At 37.9% G+C, this 26,474-nt stretch overlaps 2 protein-coding genes across 4 annotated transcripts; one reads left to right on the forward strand and one right to left on the reverse strand.

Moving 5' to 3' along the window:
- Positions 1-1,484: 1,484 nt before the first annotated feature.
- Positions 1,485-23,253, reverse strand: grb2a (growth factor receptor-bound protein 2a). 3 transcript variants are annotated; one of them, XM_056246198.1, is made up of 6 exons: positions 22,848-23,252; positions 21,012-21,250; positions 7,735-7,832; positions 4,869-4,997; positions 4,259-4,427; positions 1,485-2,273 (listed from the first exon to the last, which is right to left on the reverse strand). In XM_056246198.1, the coding sequence occupies exons 2-6, from the start codon at positions 21,087-21,089 to the stop codon at positions 2,088-2,090; spliced, it is 660 nt and encodes a 219-aa protein (XP_056102173.1). In that variant the 5' UTR covers positions 21,090-21,250; positions 22,848-23,252; the 3' UTR covers positions 1,485-2,087. The 3 variants fall into 3 exon arrangements, with proteins under 3 accessions (XP_056102173.1, XP_056102174.1, XP_056102175.1); XM_056246199.1 differs by having other exon boundaries at positions 4,875-4,997; positions 22,848-23,251; XM_056246200.1 differs by lacking the exon at positions 4,869-4,997 and having other exon boundaries at positions 22,848-23,253.
- Positions 23,254-24,061: 808 nt separating this feature from the next.
- On the forward strand, positions 24,062-25,567 carry mchr1a (melanin-concentrating hormone receptor 1a). The gene is made up of 2 exons (XM_056246196.1): positions 24,062-24,122; positions 24,573-25,567. Exons 1-2 carry the CDS (start codon positions 24,062-24,064, stop codon positions 25,565-25,567), a joined length of 1,056 nt encoding a protein of 351 aa, XP_056102171.1.
- Positions 25,568-26,474: the final 907 nt, after the last annotated feature.

Raw genomic sequence — 26,474 nt, forward strand, 5'->3', positions numbered from 1 at the left:
TGTTATACTGCTCATCTTAGCCTAATTTATCATTGTATATATGTATCTGTAAAATTCTGTTTATAGTAATAGTCATTTGTATATTATGTTCATTGTACATACCTATCTGTAAAATTTCTGTTTATAGTTGTCATCTCTCTATATACTCAGTACATATCCATGTCCGGCACTTATGCAACCATTGTATATCCTGCACTTGCACTTTAGACCTAAACTGCATTTCATTGCCTTGTACCTGCTGTACTCGTGTAATGACAATAAAGTTGAATCTAATCTAATCTATATTGTTGAGGTTTACTGCATCTGAAGGAATTTGAGTATAAACCTAAAACATTAAACTCAGCTAAAAAGTCCCTTTTCAGGATACTGTATAATCATTTTTTTTTTCTAAAACAATGTTCATGCTTGTTCAATGAACCATAAACAACTATTGCACATGCACCTGTGGAACAGTCCTTAAGACATTAACAGTTTACAGTCGGTAGACAATTAAAGTCACAGTTCCAATAACTTAGGACATTTAAGAGACCATTTACTGACTCTGAAAAACACCAGAAGAAAGATGTCCAGGGTCCTCGATCACTTGAAGAGGGAGGCCAGGGAGACAGGAAGGACAGCTGATAGTTATCGCAGTGTCAAACCACATGTAACCATGTGTCCCCCCAGACATTTTCAAGAACTTTTTTTTGCTGAGTTTACGTCTCATTTAGGTGGGCGACACAACTGAACATTACTAAAATAATTGAAGTTGCTACCAAGAGAACAAATTACCTTGACAAATAGAAATGAACTGAAGGGCTAAAAGTCGATCAAACTTGAAAGGTAAAAAATTCAACATCAAAAAGTGGCACACATGTTAGTGTATCTTTTAGTTAAACTTGGGCCACATAATGACAAAAATTAAAATACTTAGGAGAAATCTCAAATGACATCAGACACTGTGAACAGCCTGCAGCTTCAAAAGGAGGAACTCAATGCCCCCTGTAAAATGGGGTAATAAACTTTCATATAAAAAAAAAAAAATGCTTATTAGTAATCAATCTGAGCAAGTTCAGCCCTTTGTCACCACAGTCATATGGCATCATTCTACGGCACTATAAAGCAGATACAATATATCAAATAAAAAAATAAAAAATGCATTTGGTTTCACTGGAAATATCTTTATTCTGTGTAATTTATACAGGAATCATCCAAAGTATCCAACATACTCTATAAAGTTCCCAAATGGAATCACATTAAGAGCCATTTTAAAGGGATTCATGAAATGCTCCAAATTTGTTACATCTGATAATTGATCTGCTACAGACGCTTTGGCACCATTACATTATTTTCAAGCTATACTGATTTAAAGGGATAGTTCAACCAAAAAGAACAATTCTGGCATCACCTTTATGACGTTCCAAACCTGTATGACTTACTTTCTACTGTGGAGCACAAATGTCTTCTACAGAAGAAAGTTGTACACATTTGGACACATCGACACGAGAGTAGGTAAATAAAGAATTTTCATTTTTGGGTGAACTGTCCCTTTAAGAGAACAAGACGACTACATGTAATTTTACTATGGCATGAGATTATGCTTGATCATCCCACACCAAATAACATGGCAACACTACATATGAAAACATGACAAAAGACAAAAAGCAAAAATGAAAAACTCACTATGCATTTTAACAATATAAAAAAAACATAACATGGTGCTTTAAAATGAATCCTGGTGCAAAACTGTAACACAGTGGTGTGCTGAGTGATATCAACCTCTTATTTGTGGCATAAGACTTTCCTTCACATACATTTTTTTTTTTTTTTAGTACAGCAGATGTCATATAACATGAAATAAAGTTGCATATAAAGCTAAGCTGATGTGATGCACAGTACACGAACGAAATATCAGTCCGGAACATTCTTCTCACACAGCCAATATTGCTTCATAAAATGTCAACCACTCCAAACAGCACAGTCTCTTTTTTTCGGCCAATCGACATCCATGTCACAAATTGAGCCTTTTCTCTCCCCTCTGTGGTTTCCGTGGCAACCCAGCTGGAAGTCCACAAGTGCTTTAAGCAGGCAAACATTTTCTCTGAAAGTTACATGTTTTGATTGACAGGCGTGACATAATTGCGAGGAAACATTCCTGTCTGTCCGTGACAAGCCCCCTTCCACCAATTAGGATCCGAGTTGTCCAGGACCTGGATGAAATCTCCACGCCTGAAACCCAGCTCTCCATCCTCTTGAGGGTCAAAGTCAAACAAAGCTTGAACATATGTGGAATGCTGTGGAACAGAAGTAGAAATGTTGAGAATTATTACATTATGACATTGCTTTAAACTCAATCTGGTCTAATGTCTGGTTATAACTGCAATCATAACTGTAGATTGGAGTGACAGTTAAGAAATGAAGGATTATATATATATATATAGAGAGAGAGAGAGAGAGAGAGAGAGAGAGAGAGAGAGAGAGAGAGAGAGAGAGAGAGAGAGAGAGAGAGAGAGAGAGAGAGAGAGAGAGAGAGAGAGAGAGAGAGAGAGAGAGAGAGAGAGAGAGAGAGCAATAAATCAGCATTAGGCTATAACTTTGCAGAGCAACTGGTATATATGAAAAATGAGGAACAATAATATTTTCATTACGTTTAAGATTCCATTACCAGTCTCTCTTTTTCCATTCTTTGAATTATCAGTCTACATCATTGTCTTCTGTGTATCAGATTAATTCATTGTGTCATTGCGTTCATGATCAGATGTACCGCTGTATCAGTGTCTTTATCAGTGTCTTTATTTGCACATATATATTTCACAAGACATGAAATATGTGCACATATGCAATGCTGGCTCATGTTTGGAGCACGAGAGTATATTAAATATGTCCATAAAAGCTAGAAACGCGCTTGCTCCTGTCTGGATATAAACTGTGATCCACATTGCGAGTGTTAGTTTTCTGAGCAGGAACTCCTCTCATGCCCGCTCCGCATGTTGTTGTTACGTATTAAATATTGTTACAATCATATTTCCCATGTGTTTGCAGTCAAACTCCAGTTCTGACCACATTGTTGGGAAAATGCAAACAACACTTTTGTGCTGCTGTAATGATACACTTGCTTTTGCGTGTCCGAACGCAAAGCTGAAGAGGCAGAGGTGAACGAAGAGCCTTTCATGAAATTTGAATTCTCCACTGTAATGCGATACATGTAAGACCATAATAATAAACATAATGAGTGCTATTTTTGTTTGATGTGCAACCTGTAAAAATATGTTAACACCTCAAAATTGTGTTTTAGGGATTCATGACCCTTTAAATAACTTGGGCAACAGGGTGGAATGATTGCACAATGCGTCAGCACGACAATTTTGAGGGAAAGTGCTGGTTTTAATTAAGTAATAATAATTTGTTACATTTATATAGCGCTTTTCTTGGCACTCAAAAGCCCTTTACAAAGAAGGGGATCTCTCCTTAACCACCACCAATGTGCAGCATCCACCTGGATGATGCGACGGCAGCCATATTGCGCCAGAATGCCCACCACACATCAGCTTATTGGTGGAGAGGAGACAGAGCGATGAAGCCAATCAGTATATGGATGATTAGGAGGCCATGATGATGAACAGGCCAATGGGCAATTTTGGCCCGGATGCCAGGGTTAAACCACTACTCTTTTTTCAAAGGACATCCTGGGATTTTTAATGACCACAGAGAGTCAGGACCTCGGTTTAACACCTCAACCTAGTTTTCCCAGGAGGTCTCCCATCCAGGTACTGACCAGGCTCAAGCCTGCTTAGCTTCAGTGGGCAATCAGTCTTGGGGTACACTGTACAGGGTGAAATGGCCGTGAAAATGATAACTGCGTCGGGCTGAAACTAGCAAAAACACTTGTGTCGCGCCTGTTACTGTTATAAGAGAGGCATGGATTCATACTATATAGAGTACTAAATTAGACATTACATTGACAATATGTAATAAGAGCAGACTTTCAACTGCTGAGTTCAGCAGACGGAACAAAAAATAAACAAGGGAAAAATCATCTAGTAACAGGGTGACAACTAAATATAAGATTGTTAGGTAAAATTAAAAATTGCTTTTTAATACAATTGACTTAAAATTAATTGATTATATAAAAATTATAATGTTGCATGATTTATTTGTTGGTTTTAGTCGAAAAGGTGAGACAAAACTATGGGATTTGTGCATTTAATGCTTTAAAAATGAGACATCAATGTGTACCGTACAGTACTTGTGGAATGTTCCAGAACTGATTCAGTCCTACCTGTGGTACCTGTTCAATGTCCCTGAGGAAAATGGGCTGATTCCTGGACACAGAAGTGGATCGATGATAATCTACTAAAGAGTTTAACGAGTTAAATTTGACCACCCACAAGAAGTATTTTCCTGCTCCGTCCCGTAAGACTTTGAAATGCTGGACATCATTCCCAAATCTATGGGAAAACAAAGTGTTTAGAGAATTACATCATAACCAGCTGCATTTATAGCACTTGGATATTGGAACTATAATTATAAAAAAAAAAAACTATGCACTGTTCAGTGTATCATGAACCCTGATGTCAGCAGCTATCTGTGGAGAACTGTTTGAATGATTCAGTGTTGGCCTAGTTTAGATACCACACAAAAGAATTCAGAAGAACACAAAAATAAAGTGCTGAAACGGCTATATTTTTTGCTGCATTGCATCAATTATTCATTGACATGCCCCTATTTACAAGAACAGATTCAATTACTGCATCAAAATTTCAAAATCAGCAGCCTTTGTTTCTAAGTGTTTATTACTAGGACTTCAGAACAGTCATATACAAATTGGCAATGTTATTTGGCACAGAGAAATAAAATAGAGTAGGATAGAATCGAATAGAATGACATACACATACTTGACAGACAGTGAGAAGTCTCCAGGTGCACTCTCACTCTCCCTAATGAGAAAAGCTCCATCGTGTCTCTGTTTATTTAACATTTCTTCTGCTTTTGCACGGGGAATCTTCCCATAAAACCAGCTGTGTGTTCAGAACAAATCAAAAAGCAATGGTTAAGATGTTGTAGAATGTACTGGTGACATTCCACTATATAAGAGTTTTGAAGTGAGAGATTCTGCAAAGCAGCTATGACATTGAGAAGCACATCTTTAATGAATAATAATAAAAGAAAACATCTGCAGTGTCCAGGTTTACTAGCCTGACTACGTCAGACTTCGTACTTCCGCTCAATTTCATTTCGCTTCTGTACTCAGTCTGAGACAGCGGCCTATCTATCCGTTTTCCTCCGGCCTGAAAACAGCCGGCCAATCAATGAACAGAGGGCGGGCTGAAAGCCGTGACGTAGTCGCTAAGCGCCGAGTTTAAGATTAGGTAGGGAAATCGAAAACGACCGCGGATATGGAGACGCGGATGCAATTCGCTCTGTTGTGGAGAATATTCCCGGCATTAGCAAACTGAAGCCCGAACAAGAAGAGTGTGTATTAAACATTTTGAATGGAGGTGATGTTGTGGCCCTACTCCCTTTGGGAAAAGTTTAATTTATCAACTATTACCGATCGTCAGCGAGAAACTGGGGAGCTTTTTGACAGGTCAGTGTCTCCTTTCTTTTCCAGGTCTTAAATATTGCCATGACATGCTGTAATCTTGCAATTAAATTGCAGCATTCCCGACAGACTCGAGATGAACAAAGAGCTGTGTTTAACAGAACTAATCCTAACTTTGACAGTTGGCTGCAAATATTTTTTTGTTTCTCTCTACTGTCAAATATCAGTTTAGAGGCTCTGATTGTACCGTGGATGTGTAGATTAACTTCGCATAAACTGCAAAAGTCGTTTACAGCCATGTTCACTCCGGTATTTCGCTCGCATCATCAAGTGTTTACAGCAGGTTTACAGTGGAAGTTCGATCATAGATTTGAGTTCGATGCATGATGTCTGTGGTTCGATGCGGCTGTGTCGGTGCATAACACACGTCATATATAAACTTATCTGATTGGCTTACGGGTAACCAATGATTTTAAACTTCAGACAAGCGCCCCCTAGCGAGAGAGAAAACACTTCTCTATTATGCCATTCCAGACTCTGTCTACGAAGCAAAGTGAAGTAGCAGAGTCTGGTATTACCAGGCTACAGGTTTACACGACGAACAGGAAAAAAGAAGTTTAACTTAAGTATTTATTAGAGATCTTAGGCCCTATTTTAACGATCCAAGCTCATGGTCTAAAGCGCACGGCGCAACGGCCCTTAGGGTGTGTCCGAATCCACCGGCGCATGGTCTAAAAGGGTTGTCCCTTTTCTCTTAATGAGTCATGGGTGTGTTTTGGGTGTAATGTGCAATAAACCAATCAGAGTCTCATCTCCCATTCCCTTTAAAAGCCAGTTTCGCTCGCGCCATGGCGGATTGCTATTTACATGCCGGAATTTGCAAGCGGAAAGACTGAACGCGTCTCCAGAGAGGAAACGCATCTGCTCGTGCACAAGGGTTAAATCGGGCAAGCAGACCATCTACGGGACAAGCCGGATTCCACCATATTTTTAGGTAAACAATAATAATCTTTTACATTGTAATCCTTTTATTTTTAATATTTGGCATGTTTGTGTGCTGCTGCTGTGCGAGTGTATGCGCGTTGTGCACCCGCCTATAGGCGCATATTACTAATGCACCCTTTAAATAACAAAACAAAACCTGAAATAGAGGTCGCCATTGACCAACAAAAACCTGGTCTAAAGTTAATGGCGCAGTTAATGGCGCAGTCTTGTTTCCTCAAATTAGCAACCCGCCAACAATGCACCTGATCACACCTCATTTTCAGACCAGCACGCCCATGGGCAAACAGATGGGCACAAATGCATTTGCTATTTAAACAACGTGGCGCAGGACGTGAAAATGATAACTGCGTCGGGCTGAAACTAGCAAAAACACTTGTGTCGCGCCTGTTGCTGTTAATAAGAGAGGCATGGATTCATACTATATAGAGTACTAAATTGGACATTACATTAACAATATGTAATAAGAGCAGACTTTCAACTGCTGAGTTCAGCAGACGGAACAAAAAAGAAACAACTAAAGGCCTTCAAAAGATCAAATTCAACATTGTAATTTTAAATATATTGTGTTATTTTCCTACATATACTAATGTGTCTTTCTTCGTATAAACAATGAATTAAAGGGATAGTTCACCCAAAAATGAAAATTCTGTCATCATTTGCTCACCCTCAAAGACTTCCATTCATATTTGAAACACAATTGAAAATATTTTTCATTAAACCCAAGAGATTGTTGTCCCTACATTGAAAGTCCATTCAACCAAACCATTGACACGTCTTGTTTGAAGCATGAGAACAAACCTCTTTGGTACTCGCTGAAGCTCAGAACAAACCCTGTTGGCTAAGAAAGTGCGGACGAGCTTCCGTTTACCATATTTAATTTATGGGCGTTGATCAATGTTAAATCTTTATTAAATCTGTTCATCATATAAAATGATTGAGTCTTTTCAGAAGACTTGAATTAAACCACTGGATTCATATAGATTACTTTTACAATGTCTTTATAAAGTTGTTGAAGCGTCAAAGTTTCACTTGCTTGGACATTCGATGGACGGCCAGAAATCAGGTTATTTGTGTTTCAAAAATGAACAAAAAAGTCTTATGGGTATGGAATGACAGGAGTGAGTAATTGATTACAGAATTTTAATTTTCGGCTGAACTAACCCTTGTAATGATGGTCTTTTTGGTGACTAAAAAGAGCATATACTTACGGGTGTGGCTTCATTTCTATGTAATTTTTAGGGATGAATCCTTCTTTTCCATTGAGTTCTGCCTTGTACCAGTTCTGGTCACATTCCTCATTTAAAACCTGATGGCAAAACAATAGACACTTCAAAACTTGACCAGCATGTTGTCATTACACAGTGTCCACACAGTAAACCTCCAATCAGCCCACAGAAGACACTTCCCTCCGAACACAGAGGAGCTAAAGAACCAATCGTTTCACTGGCTGTGGTGTTTAAAACCTCTATAAATAGCATACAGGAAATATCCATCATTTCAGCTTTAAGCCACACATAACATCCTGTATACATAAGACTTCTCTGGCACTAATGAGAAATACATTGCACACTACCCTGTTTTGTGTAATTGCAAAACTGAACCAGATGGATTGCGCAAAAAGATGTGGACCATTACCATCAGTTCTGATGGCTGGGATTTAATGTCTCTTTCATAACTGAAGAACCATCTGTGGTAATGACCATCACCTTCCAATATGAAATAAAGAGTTCATTTCTGACCTGTGGACAATCTCAGAGGTGGAGGGCTTTCAGATGAAACAAATGAAATCGACAAATATGAAAATGCATCACTTAATGTGATTATTTTAGGCTAAAAGACCCTCTCTCAGTCATGCTTAAGTCAAGTATGTTATGACACATCCTTCTAAGATAAATGGGAATCTTATCCTATAGCCAGAACGCTCTCATAACTCTGAAAGATGGTCTCCCCATCCCTTCTCTCTCTGTAAACAACCATTAATCTGCTCTCACACCCACCGCGCTATGGCGCCTCTTTTCTCTGCCTTCAGTCACATTATAAACAAGCCAAGATGTCAAATTCCAAATATAAAAAAAGAAGGAAAAAAATGAAAGTAGGTCTTGGTGGGAAAAAAAATGAACAAAGAATAAAAACAATGAAAGTGGGTCTTGGTGGGAAAAATGAACAGTCACAGTTATAAAGAAGACAAACTTTTATTTTGTATTTTTAAAATACTCTCACTCTAAGCACTAACAAATAGAGTCATTTTTTTACTCTTGTAATCTTGGTGTAAAAAGAATTCAAAATTTTAAGGAATCTCTGTGTGGGTGCGGAAGAGAATTTGCATATGAAAAATTTGCCCCAATTTTGTCTCTTTCCAGTAAAACCCCTCGCAGTGGTTGGATGAAAACTGGTATTAGACATACAACATAGAATCAGAACAAGCTTTGTTAAAGCCAAAAAGTAATACAGCAGACAGATAACTGAATGTGATGCCCAAACCAAGTCCAAATGCTAAAACACAGGTTTGTGGTTCAGACATGTCAACCGGCCACAATCCACAACCACTAAATCCCTATACAGAGGAAATCATATACTAACAGCAGCATGCTTGCCCACAGCTAAGCACTGTTGCTAGGCAGAAAAAGCATAGCAACAGAAAGAGAGTGGGAAAGAGGTTCAAACGGTAATAGAATACAGGAACAGTTTAGATATCGATTGGTGCATTTGCACCCATATAGAGTACAGAGAGACGGTGTGTAGCACGTGACCTTAGGCATGACAATAAAATAAGAAATAATATTTCTTCCAAGTTAATATATAATAGTTCACCCATAAAAATGTCATCATTTACACACCCTCATGTTATACCGAAATAGTTTGACTTTCTTCTGCGGAACACAAAATAAGATATTTTCAGTTACTTAATTTTTGTTTCAGTTACTTAAGATATTTCTTAAAACAGATTTATTTTGTGTTCCACAGAGGGAAGAAAGTCAGAAAAAAGGTTTGGAATGATATGGACATGAGTAAATGCAGACCGATTTTTTTATTTATTTAGGCCCCATTCACACTTTTGCAGTATGTTTGGCCACTAGTGGGGATGGGCAAAAGTATGAGTACTCCGAAGATCTCATCAGAAGTGTCGACAGAGAAAAAAACATACAGAACAGGCAAATCGCTCACAGTAACATTAACTTCTCCGTAGAGATGCACCGATATGAACATTTTGGCCGATACCAATAACCGATAATTCTTTATATTTGAAAGCCTATAACCGATATATTGGCAGATAAATCTAAATCCAAATTTTTATATAATTTTTGAGATCCTGATTACAAAAACAAAAGTCGCCATTAAAAGCATTAAATGTTGCAAGCACACAATTATAATGATGCATGTTGCGCTTAACAGTATTTTCCTTTTTTTAAGTTATTCCAATCATATTTCAAGCAATTAAAAAAAAATCATGGCGAACCGTGAAGTGTCTCAGCTGAAGGTCAAGGAAAAAATTCATTATTTATTGGCTTTAATATATCGGCCAAATTTTCTTATCGGGCAGATAACGATAACATTTTAAAAAAATTAACATATATCATCCGATACCGATATGGTGGCCGATATATGTAGTGCATCCCTACTTCTCTGTCTTGCCTACATGCCACAACAGTACCTCAAAAGAATAGGAGTCTTTACTCCTATTGGTACTCGCCGCATTTGCATAAAATGGTGTTTATCGACTCTCTGTGAAATTGAATAACTTCTGGCCGTAGTTTTCATGTCGCGCCTGGTTAAGACAAGACAAGAGCAGAGTCACAACACAAGGCCTCTGACCACATCTGTCAACCAGCTTTCTTTTAACATTGACAAGCTCTGTCCCTAGAAATCAAAACAATTCATACTGACACACAAACACACACAACCCCAGGACAAGTGTGTGACTCAATGCATATTATAAATTTTTTTTTTTACTCCAAAATCCGGTTGCATGAGCATTGGGAAACGAGTAAATTAAAATAAAAAAAATAAAATAAAAATATTAGCAGTTACATCGCAAATATGGACACATTCAAAATTGTCAAAAATGTGAGAGGTATGTGATCCCATATATTTGAATTAAGCAATATTTATGTTTTTTCTATTTATTTTATTTTTTTACCCAAATCCTCATTTAAGTCTCATTCTCTTTTTTTTTTCAAAGGAGATTTATTTATAACTATATAACTCATAACTTATAAACACTTATTTTCTTCCTTTCGTCTAGAAATCTTTTTTTTTTTTAATTTTTATTCTACACAACCCATTTAACCTAAAATGAAACCAAACTAACAGTTTGTATGGCTTCAATCCTAAACTATGCCCTGGAAAAGTGTTTATTGTGTTGTGTCATGGTCATGATTTTACCATGTCAAGGAGAACCTGCTCAGTGTTTGGTTTAAATGTCTAGACTTGAGTCTTGTGGTGCTGGACTGCCATCGGCTCATGTGAATATCACATTATTACTCGCCCTGCCTAAAATAAACAAATCACACCAACACAAGAACCAGAGAATGCAGTGCAGAACAGATAAACACTATAAAGCATAGTTGTGATAGAAACATAAACTATAACTGACCAAGACTATCTAGTGCATAACTGTATTGACTTTATTGGATTCTTCTTTTTAGAGTTATATTTTTGTCCTTTTTACGGCTTAATTGGATAGGACTGTGGACAGATCAGACAGGAAATCACGGGGTGGATAGAGAGGAAAAGGACAGCAAAGGACCTCGAGCCGGGAATCAAACTCGGGTCGCCAGAGACGCAGTTTAGCCATATGTCGGCTGAGCTCGGCTCAGACAACTTTATTGGCTTCCAACATGGCTCATTCTTTTAGAAATTATTCTGAATTATTTGTTTTATATGCATTTTTTTTTATAGCATAAAACTGTTTTGTTTTTGTTACTCAAGTTCCAAACAAAAAGGTAAATATGAGATTAAGTATTTAATTAAATTGGTCATCTAAAAATAATATACATACTAAGGCCTACATGGCTATTTAATTTTTAATAAATATAAAGTATTTTTAAAGTACCAAAAATACACTACCATTTAAAGGTTTGGGGTTGGTAAGATTTGTTTATGATTTTGAAAAGCATTTATTTCACCAGAAACACAGTAAAACAGTAATAATGTGAAATTATTCATTTGAAATAACTGTTTTCTATTTTAATACATTTTAAAATCTTTAAACTTTTCAGCATCATTACTCCAGTCTTCGGTGTCACAAGATCCTTCAGAAATAATTCTAATATGATGATTTGCTGGCTCAAATAACATTTTATATTATTGTATACAGTGTTGAAAACCATTGCTGCTTAATATTTTTGTTTGCTTATTTTTTTAAGGTTTCTTTGATGAATATACTGAGTTGTAAGGTTTGGGTCACACTGCACACCCAATCTAGAAAATGTAGGTCATTAAAATTTTCTAGGAAATATGGTCCAGTGTGCCTAAAGCACTTACGAAAGACAAAGGAAGCATAATTGCTCATGAGACAAAAATGGAAAATTAAGCATACAGGCAGTGGGCGAGATTTTACAGGATCTTAATTCAGTCATAATACGAATACAGGCAAATCATATTAGGCTAATAATATCCTCTAATTCCAAAGATTTTCACCTCATGTCTGGCATACCCTTTACAGCAGGCCTATATATCTCAGATTATTATTGTGTTCAAGGGCAATGGAGAGCTGATACTGGTTGAAGAGAATTTAATCGCCTTTAGCAGCTGGGACTAGACAGCACCAATTCAAACTTAAAATAAGAGTAGTAGCTAGCACATAGTGCAGTAAGATTTTTTTCCACACTGAAAAGGATCATTCATTTCATTCATGTTCGATGTATTTTAATGAATCTGTGCATTGCATCTTATTCCTTGGTAAATAAATAAATGACACCACCAATGATATCAGACTGGCATCAGCCATGATATTACGAGTCCAAACATCCCCTGAAGGCCAAACAGTTAATCACAGACTGACACACTCCAGACAGGCTGTGAGCCATAGAGGTTCAGACACAAGATCATAACTGTACGGATAAAAGACTGTAACAGATGAAGAGATGTGTCACTAAAGCAGGCATCAGGCGCTTTGAATCCATGTCTATGTATGCTCATATACATTTTCAAAGACGCAATGTAAGAGAAGCACATGCCCGAGAGATATTTAGTAGGTTAAATATCTAGACCGGTCTGCAATCCAAATCCTGCAGTGTTGAACTGTGTTTTGACTGGAAATTACATCAGCGACAAAAGACAGTTGTGTAGGGTGAAAAGAACAGCAACCCGACAACCTTGAAAGTCATGGAGTGTATATACACTCACTGGCCACTTTATTAGGTACACCTGTCCAACTGCTCGTTAACACTTAATTTCTAAGCAGCCAATCACATGGCGGCAACTCAGTGCATTTAGGCATGTAGACATGGTCAAGACAATCTCCTGCAGTTCAAACCAAGCATCAGTATGGGGAAGAAAGGTGATTTGAGTGACTTTGAACGTGGCATGATTGTTGGTGCCAGAAGGGCTGGTCTGAGTATTTCAGAAACTGCTAATCTACTGGGATTTTCACGCACAACCATCTCTAGGGTTTACAGAGAATGGTCCGAAAAAGAAAAAACATCCAGTGAGCGGCAGTTCTGTGGGCGGAAATGCCTTGTTGATGCCAGAGGTCAGAGGAGAATGGCCAGACTGGTTCGAGCTGATAGAAGGGCAACAGTGACTGAAATAACCACTCGTTACAACCGAGGTATGCAGCAAAGCATTTGTGAAGCCACAACACGCACAACCTTGAGGCGGATGGGCTACAACAGCAGAAGACTCCACCGGGTACCACTCATCTCCACTACAAATAGGAAAAAGAGGCTACAATTTGCAAGAGCTCACCAAAATTGAACAGTTGAAGACTGGAAAAATGTTGCCTGGTCTGATGAGTCTCGATTTCTGTTGAGACATTCAGATGTTAGAGTCAGAATTTGGCGTAAACAGAATGAGAACATGGAACCATCATGCCTTGTTACCACTGTGCACTGTGGTGGTGGTGTAATGGTGTGGGGGATGTTTTCCTGGCACACTTTAGGCCCCTTAGTGCCAATTGGGCATCGTTTAAATGCCACGGCCTACCTGAGCATTGTTTCTGACCATGTCCATCCCTTTATGGCCACCATGTACCCATCCTCTGATGGCTACTTCCACCATGTCACAAAGCTCTAATCATTTCAAATTGGTTTCTTGAACATGACAATGAGTTCACTGTACTAAAATGGCCTCCACAGTCACCAGATCTCAACCCAATAGAGCATCTTTGGGATGTGGTGGAACGGGAGATTCGCATCATGGATGTGCAGCCGACAAATCTGCGGCAACTGTGTGATGCCATCATGTCAATATGGACCAAACTCCCTGAGGAATGCTTCCAGCACCTTGTTGAATCTATGCCACGAAGAATTGAGGCAGTTCTGAAGGCAAAAGGGGGTCCAACCCGTTACTAGCATGGGGTACCTAATAAAGTGGCCGGTGAGTGTAGATATAGATAGTGTGTAATATAGAGTTTACGATATAACGTTTTGTGAAGTAAGGACAACAGTGATGTCAACCCAAATGCCTGCACTCAATCACTGAATCAGTAAATAGAGGTGACCAAATTGGTATTACACCAGAAGAACCCACTGAATCTAATAATTTGTTTAAATGCATGATCGCTGATGTCCATCCACAATGAGTTTCAATTAATTCATAAAAAACAACCAAAAAAACTAAACTAACAAAATAATGTCGCAACGTATCTCAAACAAATAGTATCATAGGAGTAAAAAAATATTCTCTTAATAGTCTCCCATATAAACCAGGTGTTTGGCTGTAACTATAAGAAAACTATTTTCTGTACAGACTGTAGCATTGCTAGTCACGTCTCTAGCACAACATCAAATTCTCAAAACTGAAAGCATAGAAGTAGAACCTTTTTAGTGGCATTCTGCCTTGCGCCAGAGGCACTTTTGGTTGAGTATTCTAAGTCAGTGAGAATGATGCTAAAAATACTGAAAATGCTAGGGCTTCTGTCAGGGCACTACAGAGAGCAAATTATATGTTGTTGTTTTTTAAGCAGAAGAGTTCAGCCTGGTTCATAAAGTGTCTATGAATGAACATGTTAAAAGGAACAATTATCCAAAAATGATGCGATGACACCGGAATGCAATGGATTATTCGGTAATGATGTAAACCGAAAATTCCAAGAATGAAAAAAAAATTACTTTATTCTTTCTTTATCACTATATCGGAGCCAGATCTAGGTCTTTCATCATAATTAATTATACATAATTCCCTTTGAGCAATGCTACTCCCTCTTTCATTGTAGTAGCAAGGAAAAGAGCGACATGGGCATTGTTCAAAATGTGCTCTTTTGCATTTCATGGAGAAAAAAAAGTCAAAGTCATGAAATGAAATGAAATGAAATGAAGTCAAATGTTTGTTATATCATGAGAGTAAAAGTAAATGAAGAGGGAGATATATGCGAGAGGATTCCTCTTATTTTGCAGGTGACATGTTCTTTGATGCAACGCCCATGTATGCAAAATCAACTCCCATGAAACTAGGAAAGTAGGGCAATAAATATATAAATATATCAGAAATACAGCTCAAATTTTCAGCGCTGCCTTTGGGGGAGGTGTGGGGGAAGCACCAAAATCACAAGAGACTCTGGAAAAGCCGAGTTCCCTGTAGCCAGAGGTTCAAAACAGAACCCAAGTGAGAAGATCAAATCCTCTCCTGCAGTCAGGAGGCTGATACAGTAATTAGTCAGGATTTCTAGGCCAACCAACAGACTCTCTTGAGGCTTGGGAATGTTCACAACATATTAGAAGCAAATGTTGTTATCCCATGGGATATGTTTGGGCTGTTATTCCCCCTTTAAATAATAAAAAAAAGATTTTCATATAGATAACAACACAATTGGAAACATCCCTCTCTATATGATCCAAGTTCCCAACAGAATTCTGTTACTTACTCAACAGAACAACGTTCAAAAGTTTGGGATCAGTAATTTGTTTTTAAATGTTTTTGAAAGAAATCTCTTCTGCTCACCATTTGACCCTAAACACAGTAAAACAGTAATATTATAAAATAGTATTACAATTTAAAATAACTATTTTCTATTTGAATATATTTTAAAATGTAATTTATTCCTGTTTTGGCCAAGCTGAATTTTTAGAATCATTACTCCAGTCTTCAGTGTCACATGATGCTTCAGAAATCATAATAATATGCTGATTTGGTGCTTAAGAAACAATTTGTATTATGTTCAATGTTGAAAACCGTTGTGTAAAATTTGTCATTGTAGCTTCCCTAAATTGCTCTCAAAAATTCATCAAATTCCATAATTGCTTTTGGTCTGTGCCAGGATTTGAATTTTGCAGGCATTGCCAAAGAGTAGGGGAGAAAAAATATCAAGACCAACTCTCCTAAACCTCCAACTTCATTCTGAAGAGGTGAAGTCAATGAAGAAAATGCAACAAGCAAAGACAGGTCTGGCACTCCTTGCTTTGCACGGCTGTAATTTTTAATATGATCAATTGTAAAAACGATATGGAAAAGTTGCTAGTGATTACTAAGATTAATTTCTTTTTGCCTGGAGACTTGAATCGTTAATTTTTTTTCAACCTGTCAATTACAAATTTAAATTTAGAAGATAATAAAATATGGATTTCAAGGACCTATGGCTCAAAGGTTTTCTTGAGAGATGAAGCTTCATTGACCTTCTGCTAGAGTTAAACTTGGCACAGTATCTCTGTGTGCCAGAATTCTTGAAGAAACTCAAAGTAAAAGTCAGGTGAAAAGAGCAATGTTTGATCATACTCTAGTTGGCAGAATGCAAAAGCAGATAGTACTTATGTACGCTGCTGATTAAAAGTTGTCTGGAATGCTGAGAAAGATGTAGAGCTTTGAAGCTGTGTGTTTTGCTGGTTGAAAGGTCCAGGGGGCAAGAATAGCTGATACGTGACCTAAATTAAATTATAGCAGGATGGCAAGCGCTCCTGAATCCAGTCCAAAATCCTTTGGATGGAGCTGAAGCCTTCAGGGGTGGGTGGATGGGGGAGCCTGAGTTGCTAGGTTGACTGCCTTTGGTTCAGAACCAGGACAGAAACAGATCGTTGAAAGAAGTCTCTTTTGCTCACCAAGGCTACATTTGATCAAAAATAGTTTAACCCCCCTCCCCCCCCCCTCTATTTTAATATATTTTAAGATGTAACTTATTCCTGTGATGAATAGATAATAAATGTTGAAAAAGGTTGTGAAGCTTGATATTTTGTTAAAGGTCCCCTGACATGAAATTTTCACTTTCTGAGGTTTTTTTAACATTAATATGAGTTCCCCTAGCCTGTATATGGTCCCCCAGTGGCTAGAAATTTCAATCGGTGTAAACCGAGCTTTGGCTATCTTTCTCTGCCTTTGAGAAAATGAAAGCTCAGACGAGCTGATCTTGAATCTCCTCCGTATGACGTCATACGGAGGAAAGGTAACCTCCCCTTTCTCTGCTTTGCCCGCCCAGAGAATTTGGCTCGCCCATGCGAAAATGAGCTAGGAAGTATGAACGCGCGAGCGCGATTTGAGTTTTTCCTCGAGAGATATCATGGCTTGCAAACGTGCGAAGCATGGCAGTTGATCAGTGTTCGGATGTATAAATGAACACAAAAGTATTTTTTAGTTCCTTCATCCGAGCCTCTGAAGAAACAATGGGTTCATTTTATTTTCTCTGGAAATGCGTCGACACAACTTCCCAAAGTTTTGTATGGTCCAAACATTTCACCGACGACAATACAGAGCTAGCCTCGATGAACGTCTGAAAATAAATCGATCGAGCTACCAAGCAACAATTTCTGATGTGTAGCCTAATTGTTCAAGTTCAGACAGGTAATCTTTCTCTCAAAATCGTTCAATACTGTTTATGCATAAGTCAAGCCAGTGACTAAAATATCAACTTCACATCGTTTCTTTTAGTAGGATGAAAATAATCTTATTTAAATTGTGAACAAATTATACAGAAAGCGATCAAAGAACAATCTTTCCACACAGCGCGAGTTTATCTGGACAACTCGTTATGAAATCAATGACGCACGTTACTCTGCACAACGAAGCTCTTACTGTATGTACATCATGTGTTTGCATTGGTGAAAGCATTAGAGAGAATGCAGAAACTGCGTTGCAATGATAAGATCTTCATTCTTGCGATCAACAGACTGTCATCTGCTTGCTCAATGCTCATCACGGCAACATTTTATGTGATGGGAATAGATCTAAAAACTTTAAAAACTTCTCACGATTCGTTAATCTCGATAGCTGTAATAGTAAAAACGTATAATAGCTGTAGTAAAAGTATTCGAGAGAGTTTCACATGTAATATGTAGCTATTTCATTTGCAAGCATGTTAGCCAATCACAGCAGTGGCTGGCTACACTGAATCCCACAGCAGACACGCCCCTTCAAACAGAGCGTTCAAATCAGAGGCTAAAATCCTTTTATTTCTAAATTATGACTATTTTTTATCTAAAAAACATACTAACATTATAAGGGCAACCCAGGAAACATTATAAAATAATAAAATAACCCGTGTCAGGGGACCTTTAAAACCATGATACAGTTTTTCAGGATTCTTTGATGAATAGAAGTTCAAAATAGGGCTGCATCGCTGGTCCCTTCGAGATTTTCCTATAGGGTTTTAAAATGGAGTTTTTCAATTTATGAATAAAATAAAGCCAGATACTTTGACGTTTTGTTATACAGTCTACACTGCACACCCCCCAAATTGTTATATAAAACGTACATTTTAAAAAATGAACATAACTGCTGCAAAATTTGAGTTTTCGCTATGGGTTTGTGTAATTTACTACAAACTGTCAAAGTATCAAGTTACCGAATTAGTCTTCTGGGCTCTGTCATCATACCTGCACCACTCTATTGGATCCATGCATTAGGTCTTAAAGTGACAGCAGCCTAATATTCCTACTGCTGTCTGTGTCATTAATGTTAATCAAACAGCAAAATACAAAGAGCAAATCACTTTTGCAACTTTAACAAAGATTAAATACATGTAATTTTCTACAGTGAATTATATGCAGTGTTATTTCTCATTTGATTATTACATTTCTGAATACTGTTAGACTGTTAGAATATTTTATTTGTATCTTTGTTCTATTGTATATGTCTATGCTTGTAATTTGTTTATTAATTTCTATGCAGATTCACTCCCCTACAAAATCACCCCATATTCAGAGCTATTCAAGTCATCTGGTGAAATTGTTTTCATAACGCAATATATAATCGCAGAAAAACTAAATATTGCAATGTCAGTTTTTTTCCAATATTGTGCAGCCCTAGTTCAAAAGTTTTAAATTTAGAAGTTTTTACTGTCAATTTTAAACCAATTTAATGTATCCTTGCTGAATAAAAGTATTAATTTCTTTCAAAAAACTGAGAGAAAAAAATCTTACTGACCCCAAACATTTGAACAGTAGTGTATGCTACTTGCTGGTCAGTTGCAGTAAAGAAGGTCTACATAATATCCGTAGAAAGCCATCCGTTAGCATTCCCATTCATTTTAATGACAGTTGCTTGGTTGGCTCAAAACCCCTGGTGCAGAATCTGCCATCTTTTCTCATGGGTGGGTGCCATATTTCTTTTGAGCCAATCATCTGAACCTAAATGCCATGTGACTAATCACTCTGGAGCCACAACAAAATTATATCTTGACAACACAGGTTGGCAGATGGCACCACAAGAATGTGCAGTCACAAACCCTTAACTAGTGATTATCCTGAGCTGTGATATCAAAGGCAGCAGACAGAGAAAAGTAGAAGTCCAGTGCACGCTTTTTTTTATTTAGCCCATAAATATTTAATTTACATGTTTAATTTACATCATTTTAATTTTAAGGCATGACTTATCAAGCTGTAAAAAAGCAATAGCCTAAATTATATTACATTTTTTGTTGTTTGTTGAAATCTCCTTAAAGTGTTTTAATAGTGTATTCTGTCAAAGTTTATGGCCTCAAAGCTACCCCACACGGACTAATTTTTTTATTTAACATGTGGTCAGTTTAAAGGGTTAGTTCACCCAAAAATGACTCACCCTCATGTCGTTCCAAGCCCGTAAGACCTCCGTTCATCTTCGGAACACAGTTTAAGATATTTGAGATTTAGTCCGAGAGCTTTCTGTCCCTCCATTGAAAATGTATGTACGGTATACGGTCCTTGTCCAGAAAGGTAATAAAGACATCATCAAAGTAGTTCATGTGACATCAGTGGGTTAGTTAGAATGTTTTGAAGCATCGAAAATACATTTTGGTCCAAAAATAACAAAAACTACGACTTTATTCAGCATTGTACTCTCTTCCGGTTCTGTTGTCAATCCGCGTTCACGAGTCCGCAGTGATGCTAATGACGTAAGACGCTGCTGACGTGTTATCAGTGCGCCCGAGCTTCGTTTACAGTCTGAGGGAGACGCACGCTGTAAACAAAACAATCTTCGCAAACATGTCTAAGGATTTCGACACAGAGGAAGACTTGCATTTTTTTTGCCCAGCCATATTTATTTGAACCCCAATACACGGACGTCAGCAGCGTCTTACGTCACCAGTGTCACTGCGGACTCGTGAACGCGGATTGACAACAGAACCGGAAGAGAATACTGAATAAAGTCGTAGTTTTTGTTATTTTTGGACCAAAATGTATTTTCGATGCTTTAAAACATTCTAAATAACCCACTGATGTCACATGGACTACTTTGATGATGTCTTTATTACCTTTCTGGACAAGGACAGTATACCGTACATACATTTTCAATGGAGGGACAGAAAGCTCTCGGACTAAATCTCAAATATCTTAAACTGTGTTCCGAAGATGAACGGAGGTCTTACGGGCTTGGAACGACATGAGGGTGAGTCATTAATGACATAATTTTCATTTTTGGGTGAACTAACCCTTTAAAGTAGATTAAAAAAAAGTTACGTGATATCCAAGAGATGATTACAATGTTACGGAGTTCCAAACAGCAAAACAATTGTAGGCTACAATTTCTAGTTACGATCACATCAACTGCTTGATTGTTTATATATCCCCAAAATGTAAACTATATTTGCTCTAATCTGCTAAATATGACTATAAGGCATGGAGATATTACAAACATTAAAATCATGATTTTCTGAAAAGCTGACTCAAAACAATGTACATCGAGAAAAGCACTATACAAATAAGATAATTGACTTGACTTAACATCACGGCACGTCCAGACTTTACGAAATTAATGCTGCATATTTCGACCCTGATTAAAGTTAATATGTGTCTGTATAAATTTATTATTGCAAAAGGATAAACAGATAAACTAGAGATATCTGTAGATATCAGGTTTCTCATGGCTTGATCATACAGTAAGACAGAAATGAAAAAATGCTGCAGCAATAAATGACACTTACCTTTAGAATCTCTCCACGCTTGAAACTTAATTCATCATCCGCAGTAGCTTTGAAATCGTATTTAGCTATTGCCTCCATGGCATGGACTGTGTGGACACAAGACAGATATACAGCTCCAGAAGGAAGTGTTTCTACATGCAGAATAACACCCCTAACTGATCTGATTCAATCTTTTAATTTCTGTCCTCTTCCCTGCTGTCCGTGGAGTGACAGATCTTCCTGGTCTGCGTGCTGTCAACCTGCAGACAGACATAAAGATTTGATACAAATGTAGTTATCTATATAGACAAAGCATAAGGAAAAATATTGTTTTTTGCCTTTTAATCAGATCTGGTGTGAAGCAGCTGTGCAATGTACGCAAATATAAAGGGAACGAAATAACTGGGTCGAGCTGACGTTTTCTTGCAACTGACTATGAGCCAATAAGAGGAATCAGATGTGATGTGGGGTGTCTTGGTAATACTGGTGAGATCTTGAGTCATTAAGATCTGACACATTTGCACCACAACAAATGTCAACTAATTGCAAATCCAAAGACATTCTTCATACATTCATGTCAAGATTACGTTTAAAGCTTAGTGGTTGGGGTTTTGATCCATACCTGTGATTTGAATCATTTGAATTGATTCACTAAGACGATTTGTTTAGATTCGCTTGGTTCGTTCAGAGGCTTTTTTAAAGTGCGAAATCAATGATTCAATCAACCGATTCGTTAAAACACTCGTTACACTTAATTATAATTGTCTATCTCTAAAAATCTTTTTTTTTTTTTTTTTTTTTTTTTGCGTATTTAAGGATCATTCTCGTTTTACTCAAACCAACAAAGCATACCATTTTATTCGTTCTTTTAGTCAACTGCAGCTATGACTTTTAACGAGAGCAAAATAAATAAAATACTTTTGAGTTTCAGGAAAAACATAATTTTAATATGCCTAGTCATAATTCTCCCTTTTCTCGTTGTTGTCAACGAGAACATGAACCGAACAGGACGAACGACGCCTCCTTCAGTCGGTCAGCAGATCCATGTTGACGTAAAATTGTCCAGTTTAAAACACTCACGAAACAAGACATCTTCACGCAAGTCGTTCACGAACTATCTGTATCGCGATTTGCGTTCAGTGTCACTCATCCCTGGCTGCGAGTCTCGTAGGACTTGTACGCCAGTATTCATCCAAACGATCCAGAAACCAATGAATGCCCATTCACAGTCCACACTCGAATGCTATTTGCTCGTGCTTATCGTCCGTTTGAAGACTGGACAGGCAACCAATGGAGTCACGCGCTTATGAACAAAATAGGAGTCAGTGCAAGGGATTGAACGAGAACGATTCACTTAAAAGATTTGTTCACTCCACTATTCGACTCAGCTAGTGGTGTGAGATACTACTTTGCCGTTATAATAAACTGTCAACAGGCTGCAACCATGTAACGAGTTCGCGAGGGTCCAGACCTCCGGACAGCTCGCGCTGAACTATGTGTCGTGGGCCCTGGGCGTCAGTCACGGACGTCGCTTAGAGAACTTCGTTGATTATATAGGAGCGTTTTGGTTTGTCGCTTCGCACGTTTGCAGCAGTATTATAATAAGTTGTTAATATAGTCGTTATGTTATATATAAATAGTTAGTGTTAGATTAACAGATTTAATGATGTTGTGATTTTAAGATGATCCTTTGTTTTGACACTAAACTTTCAGCCTTAATTGTGAATTAGTCACCAACACGTATCACTCAAACATAAATTCCTTCACATATATATTTTTCTTTCCACCACATATATTTCTTTCCACACATCTGATTGAAACGAGTCGAACATCAGTTCTTATGCAAACAGAACTTACCCAAGTCACAGAGGTGCAGAGTCTCCCTCTCCGATCCGATCCCCCTTACGCTTTGAAAAAGATACCTAAATAAAACTACTGTATTTTAACAACAGTAAAATCATGTTATACGGCTCACTATTTCAGTCAATTTTCCCGACTCCGGAGTAGCTCTGGGAAAAGCAAGCGGGCTGTTAATTTCCGCTTCCTTCGTGTTATGGTCAGCAAAGATGGAAAGGTCCAAACAAAAACTTCGCACACTGTATTAATAAATAGAAACTACATAAATCGACGGTGCACTATAGATCAGAGATTCGATTCAAACGCGCGTGCCCGGTTATCTAAACCTTTTCATCTCGCTGTGAAGATTGTAGTAGGCTACAGATTTGGCATGAAACGGGAGAGAGATTGGTTGTCCCAGTTCTCCATGAGAAAGAATAATGCAGCATGACATACAGATGAGCGGAGCGACATCTAATGGACAAAGGGTGAAATGCTGCACTCCATTACTCAAAGAATAGTCTGGCTGCAAAAGTCAATTTGACAATCATTTCCAGGACAACAGTTGCACTAACAAATATGCTCAAATAAACTACAAAATATGAAATATATAGGCTAAGTTTTGTGGGCTACATAAAGCAATTTAATTTGGGGAGGGGGAGGGGGAGGGGGGGGGGGGGGATATATCAAACGGTCTCTCAAAATGTAGAGATTATTTAAACATGCAATTTAATGAGTTATGAGTTACGTTAAGAAATCAATAAAAAATTAAGCCAGACTTGTTGGGTTGGTGCAGTGGTTATTTGAAAAACTGCAAACCTTTAAATAAACGAGAAATTGTGCAAATATAAGAAGAAATGGTGATGCCCTGCCTGATGTATAAAGGTGCAGTTTCCATCTATGACTGGAGGTGTCAGCTGCTGTCCAAAGAAAGACGAGCGACTCTCTCTCTCTCTCTCCTCTCTCTCTCTCTGCAGACTCTGAATGCTGCTGCTCATCGAGATGCGCGTCTTCAAACAAGTTTTGCCCATGGGGTTATTCTTTCGTTTTTATTCGCCTTTATTCATTTATTCAGCGGTGTGTACGGTAAAAATTTGGTATAGAATTATAAGTAGGCCCTAGCAAATGTGAGGCGGTGCTAAAGGTGCAACCCTCACTGTGAGCCTTACACTTATTACCGCTTTGTTGTCTGCAGAGGTAGATGTTGAAACCGCATTTCTTTCGCAATTTTCACCATGGATATCTCTGAAGACTTTGAAAGCTCATCTCTGGTTTTCTTAAACTCGTCGGAACAAGGTAGGCAGATATAGACAGGAATCAGTTTTGTGGAAGTAAAGGTGGCAATTTAGTTAGGTTCAAAGGTTATCAGCTGATCACAGAAACAGAACTGTTTATAATCTTGTTAGCGAATATAACATTGTTTATAAAATACGGCAACAGCTTATTATTCTTATTCTTATTATATGAGTAATTTTTAGCTATAGCTACATATACATATGCATAACATGTTCATAAGTTTTGTTTTTTAATAAACTTCGATATTTATTATTTCTGTGGACATAGGCTAGCCTATATAAGAGAAAGTGTATATTTTAGGCACCGTGGCACCATTCTTTTAAGTTTAGCATCGTAAAAACAGCACAATCTAAAATATTAGCAAAATGCTGCTTAATAAATGCTGTACACCACGGGACGTCAACTTTTTAATTTTTCTTTCTCTTCTTATTGCTTCTGTTTTGTGCTTAGTGACAATGGGAGACCAGTATGGAAATGCCATCTTGCCCAGTATTTTTGGAACCATATGTATTTTGGGCATCACTGGAAATTCTATTGTAATCTACACCATCATTAAAAAGACCAAATGTCAGGCTAAACAAACAGTACCAGACATTTTCATATTCAGTCTCTCTATTGTGGATTTGCTTTTCCTCCTCGGAATGCCCTTTCTCATCCATCAGCTCCTGGGCAACGGGTCTTGGTGTTTCGGAGCTATTATGTGCAAAGTCATCTCTGCTTTAGATTCTAACAGCCAGACAGTGAGCACCTACATCCTTACCGTTATGACCTTGGACCGTTACGTGGCAACCGTCCACCCATTCCGCTTTAACCATGTCCGGACAACCTGTGTAGCCGGCACTGTGATCGGGATTGTGTGGGCGCTCTCTCTCATCTCCATCACCCCTGTCTTAATGTACACTGGCTTGATGCCTCTCCACAGCGGCCAGGTGGGATGTGCTCTTCTGCTACCGAATCCATCCACCAGTATCTGCTGGTTCACGCTCTATCAGTTTGTGCTGGCGTTCGCCCTTCCGCTCACGATTATCTGTGTGGTGTTCTTTAAAATCTTAAAGCATATGTCTACCACAGTGGCACCTCTTCCCCCGAGGAACCAACGAGTGCGCACCAAAAGTGTGACTCGGATGGCTGTGGCCATCTGTCTGGCCTTTTTCATATGTTGGGCTCCGTACTACATCCTTCAACTTGTCCATCTGGGAATACAGAAACCCAGTGCCTCATTTTATTATGTCTATCACGTTGCCATTAGCATGGGTTATGCTAATAGCTGCATTAATCCTTTTCTCTATATTATTCTGAGTAAGACCTTTAAGCGGCAGTTTGTAATTGCCATCCAGCCTGCGCACAACCACTTTCGGGTCAACCCGAGCACCACAGAGGCCACTGTGTCCCTCCGTCTGGCTGCAGACTGCCAAAGACATATTCCTGCAGACACCTCAGAGTAATATAATAATGTCTTTCCTAATTACAGATGATTAACGGCTCGAGTGTGAGGATTTAGTTGTTTTCTTGGCTAAATGGAACATGAAGATATGTAGGCTTATGAAAAGCAAGGGAATGCAGAGTACAATAGAATGACTGACAGTCTGGTTGAACAGTATGAGTGAAGTGAAGCATCTTTGAGCAGCTGTGCAACTACGTGCTGACAAATAACAATGCTCGTCACAGGCAGAACACAAAACACAGCCACTGCTTGTCATCAAAATAATATGCTGTTTCATATATACACTACCGTTCAAAAGTTTGGGGTCGGTACGATTTTAAATACTTTTAAAAGAATTCTCTTCTGCTAACCATGGCTGCGCTTATTTGATTAAAAATACAACAAAAATCAGTTATAGTATTAAATATTATTCCAGTGTAAATCAGCTGTTTTCTGTGTAAATATATAGTAAAGTGTAATTTATTCCTGTGATCAAAGCTGAATTTTCAGCATCACCAGTGTCAGTGTCTTCAGTGTCAAATGATCCTTCACAAATCAGTATAATATGAGGATTTGATGCTCAAGAAACATTTATTATTATTATCAATGTTGAAACAGTTGTTGGTCTGTCAGTTGTACAGTTTTTTTTTTTTTTTTTTAGGATTCTTTGATGAATAGGAAGTTCAAAAGAACAGCATTTGTTTGAAATAGAATCTTTTGTAACATTATAAATGTCTTTACTGTCCTTGATAAATAAAAGTATTGATTTCTTTCCTCCAAAAAATAAAATTCTCACTGACCCCAAACTTTTGAACGGTAGTGTACATAAAATGTTGATTAAAGTTAAAGAAAATATGATGTAAGTAAAAACAACATGATGGAATAATAGATCAACATGCTATCTCTGTGCACTATGTGTGTCTGCATTA

The sequence above is a fragment of the Rhinichthys klamathensis genome, unplaced genomic scaffold, assembly GCF_029890125.1.
Source record: "Rhinichthys klamathensis goyatoka isolate OS25496 unplaced genomic scaffold, OSU_Roscu_1.1 h1tg000036l_1, whole genome shotgun sequence".
NCBI classification, from domain to species: domain Eukaryota; kingdom Metazoa; phylum Chordata; class Actinopteri; order Cypriniformes; family Leuciscidae; genus Rhinichthys; species Rhinichthys klamathensis.